Source organism: Umbelopsis ramanniana (genome assembly GCF_025399195.1).
Source record: "Umbelopsis ramanniana AG unplaced genomic scaffold K450scaffold_1, whole genome shotgun sequence".
NCBI classification, from domain to species: domain Eukaryota; kingdom Fungi; phylum Mucoromycota; class Umbelopsidomycetes; order Umbelopsidales; family Umbelopsidaceae; genus Umbelopsis; species Umbelopsis ramanniana.
The window spans coordinates 642,725-657,265 of record NW_026252087.1 but is presented as its reverse complement, the minus strand read 5'-3'; the positions used below and the strand labels follow the sequence as shown (position 1 = coordinate 657,265).

Below are 14,541 nucleotides of genomic sequence, written 5' to 3'. Positions count from 1 at the left end.
CGCACAGGTGGTGGGTAGCAAGTACATACGACTTTACGCTCCAAGTCAATCTTCTCGGCTTTATCCGCATGCAGGAATGATGTCCAACACAAGCCAGGTCAACGTTGAAAAGGTAGATGAAGCCCGGTTTCCCAATTTCAGAGACGCGAAATATGTTGAATGTGTCTTGAAAGCCGGCCAAGTTTTGTACATACCAGTAAGTATCTTCACGAATGAGTAGGCTTTGCAAGTCCATGTCTTCTCACCTATTTACACCGCAGCCTAAATGCTGGCATTATGTTCGATCGTTGGAAACGAGCTTCAGTGTCAGTTTTTGGTTCTAATGAAAAAGAATTGTTAGCTAACGTTGTAATATATCACTTGTATCATATTAGAAAAGACATGTCAGAGACTTTAACTGGTTACCTGTATCTACGTATACTGTTTAATGACCAGGTTATGCTTTCTCATATACTATAAACAAAAGCTGGTTATGGCCGAAAGTGAAGTTCAAATTTGTTGATTGTAGTGAAATTCACATTTTATTGGCCAATGGCCACAATACCGTTTAGTTAGGACTGCTCGCTTGCAGGGTTTAGCGGTCTCAACCTAGAGCCGCATTCATATACCGTTATTCTTATATTGTTTCCGAATTGCCTACCCGTACGAGACTTTGTGCAAAAATCGAGTCTTAATCAAGAGGAAAGTTGCTGGTGAAATAGCTGGTCAATATGAGCAGTAACCAGAATGGCGAACATTTGAAAGAATTAGAGGTACAGACCGACATCTGAGTCTGCAACACCATGCTAGTCAAGCTAATCCCGATCGTACGTTTTCTAGGTGACTGGCTGCACTCTGCTTCGAGACATTAAAAAGAATACGATTGTTGATATATATGGAGTGGTAACCAAGTTCAAGCTACCTACAAAGACGAGAGGGCAAGGTAGTGTACAATTTATGCTAACCTTGGGTGGCACGTTCTAAGCATCTAAAAAATTTACTGTCGCGTCAACAGATTTTGTATGCTCAATATCCGTGGCAGATCCTTCGCGTGGTATGGGACAAATGGGGGATACTAGCATTAATTTATTTCACCACAATAGCCAGACGTTGCCACAGTTTCGAGGCACAGGCGATATTTTCGTCCTACGGAGGGCACGGGTCCAAGCCTTTCAAAACAAGCTACAATGTGTTTCCATCAAAAGTAATACAACATGGGCAATCATACCGAGTAGACCCTCGGGAAAAGACCCCTCAAACGAAATTGTCCCTGTAAATATACCTGGTATGGTACTATCGCTGGACGAGAAAGACTATCATGTCATTAGGATATTACAAGATTGGCTCCAAACCATGCCAAGCAGTGGCAATACTTTTGCTACACTTGCTCCACAACCGAGCGGTAACAATTCGACGACTTTTCAATTCCCTGGAAAAATGCTTCGTACCATTTCTCAAATTAATCGACCCGGCCTATTTTCGGATCTCGTTGCAGAGGTATGTCGGTATTTATATGCATTTGGTCTTCTTTGTACTTATATCCGCTCGGGATAGGTCGTTGGCCATTACAGCGACACGGAGCGAAAAACAACTCAGTTACTCGTGGTTGATTATACCACGAACGAACTGCTCGTGGACCAAGAGATTTCACGATTTGGAGTCGCTGGCCGACGCGTCATAATGTGTACTTTGTTTGACGAGCATCATCAATATTGCCCCAAAGTTAATACGGGTAGCTTCGTATTCATCAGGAACGCAAATTCCAAGCTGGACATGAATCAATGCCTTGAACTTCGAGTCCATGGTGACCGTGATCGCAAATTGATGAATCCAGGCGTGCGCTTACTGGCAAGAGATGATCCAAGGTTGGTCCCCTTACTAGAGTAAGTCAGAACTGGAATGCCATACCTTGTTATATGTCAATTCTCTGTCACGTAAGCTAATTACTATTGCATGTAGAAAAAGGCACGAGTACATGTCATCGATTCAGCAGTTACCCAAGAAGAGTACACTACAGCTAAATTCAGATTCGTCCCAACAGCGCGTGTGGACAGGTATGCATATGAGCCAACTCTTCATCGTACCGGGGGCCAAAGTCAATCTAACATCTTGTCAGTGACAAAGCATAAAGATATTAATATCACTCCATTAAGCACCGTGGTCGCTTCCAAAATGGCAAGTAATACTATACCGTGTATGCCATTCGAGCACAAAAAAGTTAATGTTGTCAATACATGCCCCGGTTTTAGACGGTAGACAAGTTCAGAGTTCGAGCATGTGTAATTGATTATAAACCAAAGATCATCAAGGACATGGTTCGCCCATGGTGCTCTAGATGCCAAAAATCGTAAGTACGTTGGATATGTATATTCACAAGTTATATTATCTGATTTCTTGCCGTGCCATTTGCAGATGCTCCCCCTGTGAAAACCCGAATATGTCATGTACCTTTTGCATGGCCAAAATAACCGTATACAAGTATCAATTTGCCTGTCTTCTACAAGATGCTCATGGAGTTCAACTGCCGGTTATATTTTACGATAAAGACGCAGTAAGTATGTCTATCACCTATGTATGTTGGCAGCACATGTACTAAACAATGCAACCGCTAAAGGAGATGTTCCTGTGCAATTCAGCGCCATCAAAGTAAGTTATACAACATCTAATGCGCCACCCTGTCTTTGGCACTAACGTTGCCTCCCACTATAGTTTGTATTTAGAAGACTATGCAGCTAGCGAGCTCAAGGAGCAGATTGACACCATCTGCCCTGCTGGTAAAAGTAGCAATGTGTGGCTAGACTTTTGCATTCAGTCTTATATGGTTGATATTGACGGCCAAAAGGATCGAAGATTCCGAGTGTTTGACACAGAGCTGAAAATTCATTAAATACAACATGCAAGAGTCAGCGTAATAAGCGTAGTGACATTTTTTTCTTTTATAAAGTTGCACATAGTGGTTTGGAATAGGTGGCTTTCATTCTGTGGTTTTTGAAGAAAAGAAAAGGAGACGAAATATATATGCGGCCTTCAAAGCTGTACAATAACCGCAGTTGAGACATGTCTACGGGAACTAGGCTGCTTGAATTAGCGTGATATTATCACCTTTCAGAAGAATACGACCTGGTGAATGTAGATGGTTAGCAAACATGATGAGAAAGCTATATAGAGCTTGTCATCAACTTACCAATCTCCTTTCGTGTTTGGGTCTTGCTATTTATCTCTACTGCCTCGTCGAGGACTAGGTTCATGAATTCGTCAAAGCCCTAAGGATAAGAAAAAGCGTGTTAGTTGCAGTGTCTCGGGCAAGGTGCGGTGTATTGGGCCCGTGGTCAATTGATGCCGAGGTGAATTGAATCAATGGATCGTGAAGGCTGCGGGCCGGTACAGGTATGAAGTAATGTAAACTGAGAGCTGTACGTACAATAATTTTTCCTTCAATTCTGTTGTCTAACTGATCGTAGAGCCAGATCTGTACTGTTGATTTCTAAAGGAAGAAGGGTGTAAGTAAATAGGCGCGAATGTATATAGGTAATCAAGGTGGATCAGCTTACATTTTGGAGATACCTGAAGATCAGGTTCTGCAAAAGCGTGAAAAAGGTAAAATGTCAGTATACATTGCATTCGTGGTCGTGTCCATCAGCACTGCCAAAACGAACTTACAATGGGTTGAACCATAATCCTTTGTACTTTGGTCGACATGATTGTGAATTACAGTGGCACAGAAAGGTAAGTAAAGGTTTGATGCGAGTTCGTTGATGCGACGTCAAAGTACTGTGTTGCCGGTTGATTCAAGCTCAGGCTGCGGGTGGGCCAAAATTGGGTGGCTTAGGTCACCGCTACAAGGCATCACTTCTGCGCGAAAAAAATTATTCGTTCTCGCATGGAATTGGGATTTTAGAGAGAAAAAAAATTGAAAAAAGATGTACAAAGGGAAATTTATTCCAGGGTAAACCCAATATGTTCTACTGGCTACCTAAACCGTTTGTTACTGTAGTATTATGCTCTATTCCCCATCTTTGAAACCCATACCGTTAATCTCTTTGACTTCAAGGACCTAACATCTCTTTCCTACATATGCCGCTACACTTACATGTGAACTGTTTTATCGTCGCTCGCTGAGGCAAATAGATTGGGATTCTTGGGATTCCAGCAAACACTATTCACCATAGCATTGTGACCTTCCAATACTTGTAACAGAGAACCGTGTTTTCGATTCCAAACGTAGACATGGTTATCTGTTGAAAAAGGGTAAATTGGACGAACGAGCACATCATATAACTAGATATGGCATGGCTATAGTAGATCTCACCTTCACTACCGCTAACCACGAATGCTTGGTTGTGTCCGCCAAAAGTCGATCGAATAACATTGTCTTTTTGTTTCTGACCGCGGTACTTGTTCACTAATGTCTGGGTATCTAAATCCCACAAATGCAATTCTTCCGAAGAGACATTGACTAAAGCATATCGACCGTCATCCGATAATGAAACCGATGTTATGCTGTGGTCTTCACTGAACTCACTGGATTTTCAAGCAGAATGAGTAAAGGAAAGCAAGTCAGAAAAAGGTCGGTTAAGGTACTTACCAGCAGCAGAATGGCTTGAGATTATTCAGGTCATATACATCAATATTCTTGTCGTAGGTTATCGTCACCATCCGTGAGCCATCCTTGCTGATTGCTAAATCCATCACACGTTGGGTTGGCCAGGTAAAAACCACATTACCATCGACATTCTATTACGGGCAGGAAGGCTCAGTAATTCAGCTTCAATTGTCGTTGGTACCGATTGGTATAGCTTACCCAAAGATATAAACACTTGTCCAATCCACCCGTTATAAAATGTTCGCCATCTGGCAACCAGGCACAAGAAGTGACATGATCACTATGTTTCTTGAAAGATCCTATGAGACCACCACTCTGTGTTATGAAGCAAGGCAGTTTTAATTAATCGAGCTTGGCGAGCTGCAAGTAAAAGAATGGTTGACTTACAAATGGGTCCCATAACTTTACAATACTGTCTGACGAACAGGTCAAGAGCATTCTATCGTCCGGCGACCATGCGCAATATGATATACCGTCTGTGTGGCCTGCTAATGTGGCGGTAACTGCGTACGTCTAGAAGAAACGAGTCAGATCATGTGAGCAAGACAACGAGCTCGGCAGCCAAGCCTTTTTTATATATATTTTTACTCACTGTCATATCCCACACTACACATGTTTGATCTTTTGATACTGACGCAAGATATCGTCCATCGTTTGAAAAAGCGACGTACCACACTTCATCGGAGTGCTTCTCCAAAACTTGAATCGTTTTAGTTGGAAAGCATTGTGTTCTACAAAAGCGGCAATATAAGATGGGGGAAATAAATAGCAAAAGCAAATAGAGTCGTCGCTTACTTGTCACAAACATGATCAGAGTATAATGGGAATTTTTCTTCTTCGTTGTTGTGGTATAAGCAGTGGTTCAGCTGTTGATCAAATGCCTGATATAATAGAGTGTTGAGACGATGCTCGGGAACCATGACGTTGGGGGAGACAAATCCTAGAGTAAGGGGAAAAAAAAAGAGATAGGCTGGTTAGCAATTCAGCGCATACTGTTCGTCATGCAATAACGACATTACGTTGTAGCTTGACTAATAGTTGCTGCCTGGAAGCTCCTTCTTTTCCATCCCATGCAGCATTTTTCCGTAACTCTTCAGCAGAGGAGCACATTATCAAACTAGAGTGGTAAACTGAAATGAGAAAAAGTGGCTATATCATGGGACTAGAGGAGAAAAGCGCTTTTGCGTAACCCACCTGGAAAGCTCATGTAATTGTTCTGTGCTGAATTGAAGTGGAGCCAGTTCATTGCGAAGAACATGAATGGCTTTTTTGAGGTCACGATCTTCTAGGAGTTCGAGGTATTTTTGCCGACGAAGGAGGAATTTAAGTTCGATAGTATGAGCATTATCTTTGAGTTGCAGTGAAGGTAGCAGGTCGTCCACTTTTGCCCAATCGCCCTGTAAAACTCCTTGTCGAAACTGGATCACAGTTGAAGATTCTAAAAGGAAGCCTGATTCTTTCTCGAGAGTGGTTGCCGAAGTACTTTTGAAGCCGAAAACGTAGTAGAAGGCGTTTAGTTTAAGGAAGATAACCAACAAAACTGATACAGTAGTCAAGAGGTTTGCTTTACCTATATCCCAGATCTTGTAACGATTGCACCATTAGCCGTACCAGCTCATGTTTCTTGACTTGCCTATTACCATGCTCAGAAAGCTGGACCCATTCAGTATGGCCATTCGTTATTGAGTCGGATGCGGGAGTAGTTAGAGTTCTCATGTTTAGAGTCCTTTGTCGCTTTCTTTGGTGAGGCTGAGAAGAAACACTGAGTGGGGCAGCTGTTTCGGTGCCTTGAACCAGTGATTTGTCAGAAGCAATCGTGTCGATTCAACACCTTATCCCTTTCTACAAAGGGAAAGCAGTAGAACAAGTGCTGGTTTTGAGGAGCTGTCTGCTGGACTCCGAGCTTTGAGGCCACTCCTCCGCCTTGGTGCTAAAAATTAATCACGTGTTTGGGAGCCAAAACCTCATCTGCATTACCGGCGCATTGGCGATTACCGAAACTACAGTATGACATTTTATTCTCCAAGACCGACATTTACAATATATTTTCATTTTCTTCTATTGCTCTTTGGCTTATTTACAGTGTAGCCACTAAAAAACTGTGGGCTAGCCTTGCTGGAATTGGTACCTTGTCTACTTCCAGATGGTTTACTGCTAATTGTACGCATACGTACAGCAGCTGCCTGTTTTAATGATTCCCAATCCTCTTCAATATCCTCTTCCAACTTTTTCGTCTGCTTCTTCCCTACGAAATTAGATTTCAAGATTCGCCTGACAGCTTCAGGGGACTTTTTGTACATGACAGCCAAGGTTTCTGCCGTCCATTTCAATGGATCCTGTTGAATTTGTAGGCAATAATCAGCATCCTGTGCTATAGAATGTAATAATAAATTATCTCGACATACCTCTCGAGCTAACTGCTTCATATGGTCCATTGCCTCCCTAGATAAACGATGTCGAGGCTGCCAAGTTTGGCCATTCAATTTTTCCCTTATGGCCAGTTTATGTCTCTGATATTCTGGGAGCGCTTTGTTTTTTCTCCAATAACTTGGTGAGTGTTTATCAAAAATGTCGACTTCTGGTGGAGCTATTGTGTCGTCTGGTGAAGCGTCGGCTGCACTTTCAACAGACGGATTCTCCTGGAGGGCAATATTCTGCCCGGGTCGCTTGGATTCCAGTGATAATGCTGTTGACATGAATGTCGAACGTCCACATACTGCGGTTTGAATTACGAGGCGTAAAGGGCTATGAATCCGACATGATCTTGACAGAAAAGTCGACATGTTGCGGAGAGAAAATTTCTGTTTAGCGAGTTTGGCCACTCACTTGCAATTGTGTGCTTACGGACCTGCAAACGAATTTGTGGATATTTTTTTTTTATTGACTACAGCTAACAGTACTACTATCTTGTCTACCGATATTCATGCGGAAGGGAAAACAGGCGAATGGGATGGTTTGCATATTTTGCATTGTATCTCTCGACCAACTGTGGCTCATATATTCTGGAATCTTTCAACTGGTTGCCTAGTGTTAGCCAGCCTGGCTGTAGATTGTGCTCGCGACCAAACATTTCTGTAGTCCGATGTTTCCATAGTTAATTTATCAACAAGTCAGTTCAAAAAAAAAACCAGTGGAGATAAACTTGCCAAGTTTACGTGTCCCAGGGCTCAAACGATTGATGATATCATACAATTCATCCGGCTTTCGACTAGTCTCACGAACTTCCGATACCAAGACGTCGCAGTCGAGGCCAACGTTGAAAAATGGATCATTGCCTTTCCTACCTATCAAACAGTGTTCCTTGCTATGGTTTAACCAATGCCCTGTTCTTCCGGTTCTAATGATTCGCTGCAATTGGTTTGTCTTGACCCAAACAAGTTCCTGTACGAGCTCGTAGCCCCAGTTCATCAGACACTCTCTACCCAGCTCCATAGCTCTGCTGGTGACCCAGAGAAAAAGCAAACCTCGGTCCTGCAATTTGCTTATTTTAAGATCTTTCATTTCGTCATCCGTCATAGTACCATATGGTAGCTGCAGCAGAAAGCTGATATAAGGGCCAGTCACTTGTGATAATCATTAATGAAGAAGCTTACACTCATATGGATATCCCATGGCGGATCAGCTAATATCACAGTGAATTTGCCGATAACGTCAAAGTCCAATTTTCGAATATCGCACTTGATCCATTGTGGTGGAAGCTTTTAAATGGTTAAAGTACTTTAAGAATATGCTCATCTGGTATGTCGAGGACTTACTAATTTCTTCCGCTGCAGCATCTGAGTTGACGAGCGGTTTATACATGTCATGACCTACTCTTAAGATGCAGTCTTCAGTTATAACGGCTTACCAGAGGGTTAGATAATGTTGGGCGCAATATGGGCTTCAATTCTTCGGCAGTAGCATCTAGGCAGTAATGCATGTATTTGCACGACCCCATTCGGTGGCATGTATTCAGATATGAGCAATCCCCAAGCTGACTATCAGTGTGAGAGTTCAGTATATGTTTGAAATGAAGTCTGTCGCATGTACGGTTTTCGATTGATCTCCTCCTACACTCTTGCTTTGTCCCATGCTCACAGTGGCTTTTAAAGCCATCGAGTGAGGATTTCCACTGCTCTAAATGATTCAGTAAAGAAAGTGACAGTGAGTTTCTACCACGCATCTTAACTTACCGTCAGCCTCTGGATTTCCTCAGATGTTGTTTCAGTTTGTAAAAGCTCATCTAGAGCAACGGGACATACTCTTTGACGAGATTCATGTGGGTAATTGTGGTTTGGGATCCCACTATGCTGTTGTTTGAATTTCTTTCTAGGCGGAACTTCATCGAACCATCTGTCAGAGTTTTGGTACCGGTTATCACTTAGAAACTGTATAGAGTGGCAAACTGTAGTAAAGCAAACCTATAGGATGGATCAGCCATGTTTTCCCTATACAATAAATAATTTCAAGTAGATTCGCTTTCTTTTATGCTACAAGATATATGTGCACTTATTACCGTTATGCTTTTATGCCGACTCAGCAGCATGAAATGCAAAGGTCATTTGCATAGCAGGTTTATTGAAATACGACAAGACTTGATGTTGTAGGCAGTAGCTCTTGAAATACATATGAGACAGGCCCTATAAGAGACTATGGTAAACAAAATCCAGTAAAGCAAACTTGTGTCAATGAATGGCTATGTATGGAATTTGATGTAAGAAAGGTTAGGTGTTTAAACGTGTGATCATACAGGTTTGAACGATCAAGTAACAAGCTCCACGTTGATCAATACAGTATGGATTGATAATGCAGGTATAATTCATGGATCTATAATAATTAAAACAATATATTATATCGCAGTTGTCTAGGAATAAAGGTAACTTCAATCGCAAAGTATCATATGCACCCTTAAGCAACACGGCGCACTATAAATCACATGACCAGATTCAGCTCAAAATTGTAAACTCAATTTGATTGGCTGGATGTCGACGTCGCCAGGGTGTGGGTAGTAAGCCACACACAACAGTTTCTTGTCGACACATTATCATTCGTCATGTCATTGCACAAGACCCATCAAGAAACACAGCAACGTGTCCCTACTTATCACGACCCTTGGGCACGTCGTGAAGCATGGAGAAAGAATCCTATCTTCTCCAACCGCGCTATGGTTCGCAACATGTTCCCTGGTCTTGGAATCGCAACTGTCGCATTCACCATCTATTGCGGATATGATTGGGCATTTGGCAAGAAGGAGCACCATTAGATTATCAAGTTTCGATCGAATCTCCCGGCAAAATTGGGCAGCGATCAATCAAATAATATTCTCGTATAAGGCTCATTTGTCCAACTCAAAAGCTCGAATGCGATATTTGTTCATACCTTAGAGAATTCTGCACCTGCAGGCTTTACATCTTTCACCTTTATTTTTTTTTTGAAAACCAAAATGCTTATAAAACTTCTACACCACTTCAGAATGTGTGTCGACTTCTGTGAGGAAAAGCTTGAGTGTGGCGAGGCAATGAGCAAACGCAAATCCATGGGTTCAATTTTATGGCAGTTGCTTCAGTCGTAAACTACTCAATAGGGTTAGGTTTAGGCTCACTGTGCACCAGACTTAAGGACTCGATAAGCTCGTACGTCGTGGACGACTGAAACCGACGTTCAGCTAGTAATTAGAGACCTGAAACACAGGCGCCATGATATCATAGAAAAATGGATACCTGTCATCCAGGGTTCGAACAATAGTCAACATGGACTCTTTAAAATCATACAATCTTTAATCAACGGTTGAGCTTTGATATTTCGGCAGGTGTTTCTAGGTGAGCATTTTATACCAATGGGCTTCTATAGCATTTTTCTCCACCCAGACCAAAATAAATGTAGGCTTGTTTCACTTGATTTCAAACCAGATACAAATAACGCACTATGGTTGAGCTCGGCGGTTTATTTCCTTCTACCTCTTTTGCAACATGAGCTCAGCTCTACCACCTTCAGTTGAGGTGCCCATAAATGACGCTTTTATTTTTCAAAGCATGGCGGGAGCATCGCCCTTGCTATCACCATCGTCGCCACTTTTGACACCAAATTCTCAGCCCGGGTCGCCCTCCTGCTTAAACGAAAGCATACCCTTATCACCAATCGAAGACGGACAGACTTTCAAATCTGGCAGCCATACCTTCGTGCATAAACTTTACGAGTAAGCATAGTTTGATTCTTTTGTCTGAGAGCACTGATTTGGACTTACATATATGCTCTAGTATGATAGAAGATGTAGATTGTCATCCATATATCTGCTGGAGTAATGACGGTACATCCTTTGTCGTCTATAACGTAGTTGAATTCGCCAAGGTACTTTTGCCAAAGCATTTTAAGCACAACAACTTTTCCTCCTTTGTCAGGCAGCTCAACATGTAAGTGTCTCTCTGTTTTGAATGAGTTGCATTCTAGCGTGGTCGATTACTCATCACTTGCTATCTTAGGTATGGATTCCATAAAATCAACAAAACCCCAAGAAACCAAAAATCAATGACGAAGGACCAAGTGTGGGAGTTCTCACATCCTCAATTTCTCCGTGGTCGACCGGATTTATTGGACGGCATAAAAAGAAAGGCAATGGACAACGACATGTACCGACGAGAAGCTGGTGACATGTACGGCCAAATTTCGATGCTACAAGTTTCTCAAGCGGATATTTTCAAACAGTTATCGCAATTGCAATTGACTGTGAGCCAACTATCACAACAGCTAAACCAGTCGCTGACGGCACAAAGTGACCAGGCGAATTTGATTAAGAGTATGATGGAAAGCATGACTACAAGTGGCATACCTGGTAAGTCTTTAAGAAAGATTAGGATGTATTTGATGCTGCCTCTGGAAAGCACTAAACTTCCTGTATTTTAGTGCGAAATTCTCAATATGATTCAAATGCGGGATCTTATGGTTCAGGGAATTCTCCGTCAGTCTATATTACCTCTCCACAGACTTCGCAATCAATCACAATACCACAACAACCTTCGGTTTTCCAGAGTCAATCCAGAGGCATGAAAATGAATAATCTAGTAACTGATAACTACATACAGACGACGCTGCCATTATCACCTGATACAAACAGTTTCAATCTAGCATGCAGCATTCCGCTTCCACCTAGCCCAATGACTTTATCCCCCGACAGCCCGTTTAGTGTGATGTCGGACATGCAAGACGATGGCATGAGGACTGATTGACTTGACAAAGATTACAATATGTTTGAATACGAATCAGGCAACATAAATGCTGGAACAAGTGGGGTTTATAATACATTGTCGATAAACGCAACGAAGGCTTCAGAGGTATTATTTAAAGAAGCAAAAAAAGAGATGTGAGTCAAATGTTGTAACCCCCGTTTTGTATATTCTTTACAATAATTTTATTTTGTAACGTTTCACTGAATGAAATTTATGAAACGCAAGTCAAAAACATAAGAGAGCCTGTCGGTTACTTTGTATGAAATGGGCATTGTGGTTGCCAGATTAAAAAGTGTTTTAATAAAATAAAGATTAGGCACGCTTCTCATCTTCGTAAGAAGGAGGGCGGTTGACATCGGTAACGGGTTCAGCGGGTGATTTAGAATGTTCTAATTCAATACCCTGGTCTGAAGGAAGAATGTTTTCTTCCAAGTAGAGACGGATGTCTTCCTTGGCCTGGTCAACATCAATAAACCAAATGATGACAACGGAGATAATGAACAATGCAAGGACGAAGGGCCAGCCTTTCCAGAGGTTTGAAGTGGTTGCAGTAATGGCGCCAATAACGACAGGTCCAATCCATGAAGAAGCCTTATTAACAACACCAAAGAGACCGAAGAACAGGTTCTCTCTACCCTTGGGAACCAATTCTGCAAGCATAGTCTGTTGCCAAGCCCAGATAGGGGCGGTGAAAAGACCTGACCAGACATAGAAGATCCACAATTCCCAAGTGTTGTGAATACCGAAGTTGGTGGTTCCAATACCAATGCTTCCCCAGATGGGAATGACAGCTGTCAATCCGATGATGATCAAAAGGTTGGTCTTGGTTCTGATCTTGAAGTAGCGTTGGATCCAAAGGAAAGCCATGCAACCAATGATAGAGCAGACAGCCGAGACAAGATTGAGAATGGTAACTTGTTGGGCGTTAAAGCTGGTGATCTGACCTTGGGTGATACCGATCATAGAGTTGAGGGTGTTGACAGCGTCGGAAAACAGGAAGTAGGCGATAATATACATAAAGAGGTAGCGAAGTTTTCTAGCCTCTCTGAGAGCACCAATGATGTTTTTCCATCCAATGGTCAAGTGGTGCTTATCTGCGGGAAGAGGAGGTCCACCACGGCGAGCAGGGACCCAGATGAAGTATGGAATAGCGTTGATAACCCAGAAACCACCACAAACGACGGTGGAGATATAGTTGAAAAGAGGAACGTTACCAAGAACGTGAGCGGTGCCATCATCGAAAGTATAGTTCTCCCAAGGTGCAAAGGAAGCACCAGAAAGAACAGCAGTAACGATCAAGAAACCAACGTTGGAAAAAGTAGTGGAGATGGCACTAACGTTGTTTCTCCATTTCTCAGCTACAAGAACATATTCTTCTCGTGAAACATTGGGATCAAATCGAGCTTGACGTACAACAGGCAAGTTGTCAGACAAAAGAGGGAAAGCCGCGGCATAGAAGACCAAAGAGGCACCATAAGAAATCCAAGCAATACACATAATACCCATCATACCATTCCATTGACTACCATCGTTGTTGACCCAAACGATAGGAATGATTTGAGTGAAACAGCCGACGATAGTGGCACCAAGCAGGATCCATCTGGTGTAATTCAAAATATTAGCAATCTTTCGCTTTGGGTTAGACACTTGCTACGGTCCTTGAAATTTTTTTTACCTGTTCCATCGACCATAATCACCAAGTGATCCAAAGGTAGTGAATAGGACAAATTGAATAGAGAAGGCAATGGCCTGGATATACAAACTCATGGAAGCAACTGGAATAGGGCCGCCAGACCATGGGACGTAACAGACTTTGTCAGTGTTGCTGGGATCACATCCTCTGACATCGGGGGTATCCAAGTAAAAACCACCCTTATACGCCAGAGATTGAAGGATGTCTAGGTGGTAAAGCAATGTGAGTTGGTGTCATATTCCTGTGGTGGAGTCAGTCCTCTGTTTTTAAGTACTTACTTGGCATATAACTGTTCATGGTGAATCCGTTATCACCGTTATAGTAGAGGTAATAACCCCAAAGTTCTCCCTTGGTAGCTGCTGGTTGCTCATAGTTATCACCTTTGGCAACTAAGGCTTCTTTGGACTGAGCGCTTTCATCGATGACGTCTCCTTCGACCTTGAAAGGGTCGGAGAACAAAAGCTCTTTCCAATTCGACATTTGTTAAGAAGGATGGAGACCAACTGAACGAGAAAATCGAAACTTTGATGCTTTTATATATGTTACAAGGATCCTGAAAGCTTAACGCCACCTTCCAGGTGATCACAACAATTCAGGGTCCTCCAATCTTGAAGAGTGCCTGTTTCTTCTGAGTTAGTTTCCCCATATTTGGTGGCTGGACGTAAAATTTCTCTGAACGCCTCCCACACAGTTTGGCCGACACCTTCGGGTTCCAGAATTTATTTTTTACGACAAATCAACTTGGGAAGAAAGACATGCCAGACCATGAACTTTTTCGTAAAAATCAGTTGAAGAGAAGTAGTTGAGTTTATATCAAAGGAAAAGAATATTGTGCCCACTTCTTGATAGTAAAAGCATTTGGGCTGGGCAAGCAATAACAGTTTAATAAGCTCTTAAAGTTTCACGATTCATAGCACAAATCGCCGTACGACCTTGTTCCTAATAAGGAAGCCCTAGCGCAGGGTTTTTCCTTTTCGTTTTTGGGTCAGACCCTGGATCGCATTGCTACCCAACATGTCAATCGCCGTATTGGTAGCAGTAATTTCCCAGGCAAAACCGCCGGG

At 42.4% G+C, this 14,541-nt stretch overlaps 8 protein-coding genes across 8 annotated transcripts; 3 read left to right on the top strand and 5 right to left on the bottom strand.

The window, feature by feature from the left end:
• Positions 1 to 710: 710 nt before the first annotated feature.
• Positions 711 to 2,866, top strand: K450DRAFT_267368 (uncharacterized protein; the record flags this gene model as incomplete). Its single annotated transcript, XM_051592835.1, has 10 exons — positions 711 to 752; positions 820 to 922; positions 995 to 1,476; positions 1,534 to 1,862; positions 1,939 to 2,033; positions 2,096 to 2,158; positions 2,236 to 2,326; positions 2,392 to 2,530; positions 2,594 to 2,625; positions 2,689 to 2,866. 10 exons carry the CDS (start codon positions 711 to 713, stop codon positions 2,864 to 2,866), a joined length of 1,554 nt encoding a protein of 517 aa, XP_051449721.1.
• K450DRAFT_217659 (uncharacterized protein) lies at positions 2,813 to 3,752 on the bottom strand. Its single transcript, XM_051585078.1, has 5 exons — positions 3,640 to 3,752; positions 3,531 to 3,557; positions 3,401 to 3,463; positions 3,164 to 3,242; positions 2,813 to 3,099 (listed from the first exon to the last, which is right to left on the bottom strand). Exons 1-5 carry the CDS (start codon positions 3,676 to 3,678, stop codon positions 3,050 to 3,052), a joined length of 258 nt encoding a protein of 85 aa, XP_051449720.1. The 5' UTR covers positions 3,679 to 3,752; the 3' UTR covers positions 2,813 to 3,049.
• Positions 3,753 to 3,845: 93 nt separating this feature from the next.
• Positions 3,846 to 6,473, bottom strand: K450DRAFT_217654 (uncharacterized protein). Its single transcript, XM_051585077.1, has 11 exons — positions 6,153 to 6,473; positions 5,777 to 6,064; positions 5,602 to 5,699; positions 5,378 to 5,522; positions 5,175 to 5,313; positions 4,970 to 5,095; positions 4,781 to 4,897; positions 4,565 to 4,713; positions 4,289 to 4,500; positions 4,070 to 4,214; positions 3,846 to 3,993 (listed from the first exon to the last, which is right to left on the bottom strand). The coding sequence occupies exons 1-11, from the start codon at positions 6,296 to 6,298 to the stop codon at positions 3,942 to 3,944; spliced, it is 1,617 nt and encodes a 538-aa protein (XP_051449719.1). The 5' UTR covers positions 6,299 to 6,473; the 3' UTR covers positions 3,846 to 3,941.
• A 93-nt stretch (positions 6,474 to 6,566) lies between these two features.
• On the bottom strand, positions 6,567 to 7,595 carry K450DRAFT_217647 (uncharacterized protein). The gene has a single exon (XM_051585076.1). It carries the CDS (start codon positions 7,363 to 7,365, stop codon positions 6,631 to 6,633), a length of 735 nt encoding a protein of 244 aa, XP_051449718.1. The 5' UTR covers positions 7,366 to 7,595; the 3' UTR covers positions 6,567 to 6,630.
• On the bottom strand, positions 7,371 to 9,177 carry K450DRAFT_217644 (uncharacterized protein). Its single transcript, XM_051585075.1, has 8 exons — positions 9,078 to 9,177; positions 8,983 to 9,009; positions 8,755 to 8,914; positions 8,430 to 8,693; positions 8,338 to 8,358; positions 8,176 to 8,280; positions 7,729 to 8,113; positions 7,371 to 7,654 (listed from the first exon to the last, which is right to left on the bottom strand). Exons 2-8 carry the CDS (start codon positions 9,000 to 9,002, stop codon positions 7,494 to 7,496), a joined length of 1,116 nt encoding a protein of 371 aa, XP_051449717.1. The 5' UTR covers positions 9,003 to 9,009; positions 9,078 to 9,177; the 3' UTR covers positions 7,371 to 7,493.
• A 396-nt stretch (positions 9,178 to 9,573) lies between these two features.
• Positions 9,574 to 9,879, top strand: K450DRAFT_217639 (uncharacterized protein). The gene has a single exon (XM_051585074.1). The coding sequence runs from the start codon at positions 9,615 to 9,617 to the stop codon at positions 9,822 to 9,824; it is 210 nt and encodes a 69-aa protein (XP_051449716.1). The 5' UTR covers positions 9,574 to 9,614; the 3' UTR covers positions 9,825 to 9,879.
• Positions 9,880 to 10,593: 714 nt separating this feature from the next.
• K450DRAFT_267363 (uncharacterized protein) lies at positions 10,594 to 11,784 on the top strand (the record flags this gene model as incomplete). The annotated part of the gene is made up of 4 exons (XM_051592834.1): positions 10,594 to 10,757; positions 10,819 to 10,971; positions 11,041 to 11,390; positions 11,462 to 11,784. The coding sequence occupies 4 exons, from the start codon at positions 10,594 to 10,596 to the stop codon at positions 11,782 to 11,784; spliced, it is 990 nt and encodes a 329-aa protein (XP_051449715.1).
• A 444-nt stretch (positions 11,785 to 12,228) lies between these two features.
• On the bottom strand, positions 12,229 to 13,852 carry K450DRAFT_160621 (uncharacterized protein; the record flags this gene model as incomplete). Its single annotated transcript, XM_051584010.1, has 3 exons — positions 12,229 to 13,384; positions 13,460 to 13,682; positions 13,756 to 13,852. Coding segments are annotated over 3 exons (1,476 nt in total), but the record flags the coding sequence as incomplete, so codon positions are not given.
• Positions 13,853 to 14,541: the final 689 nt, after the last annotated feature.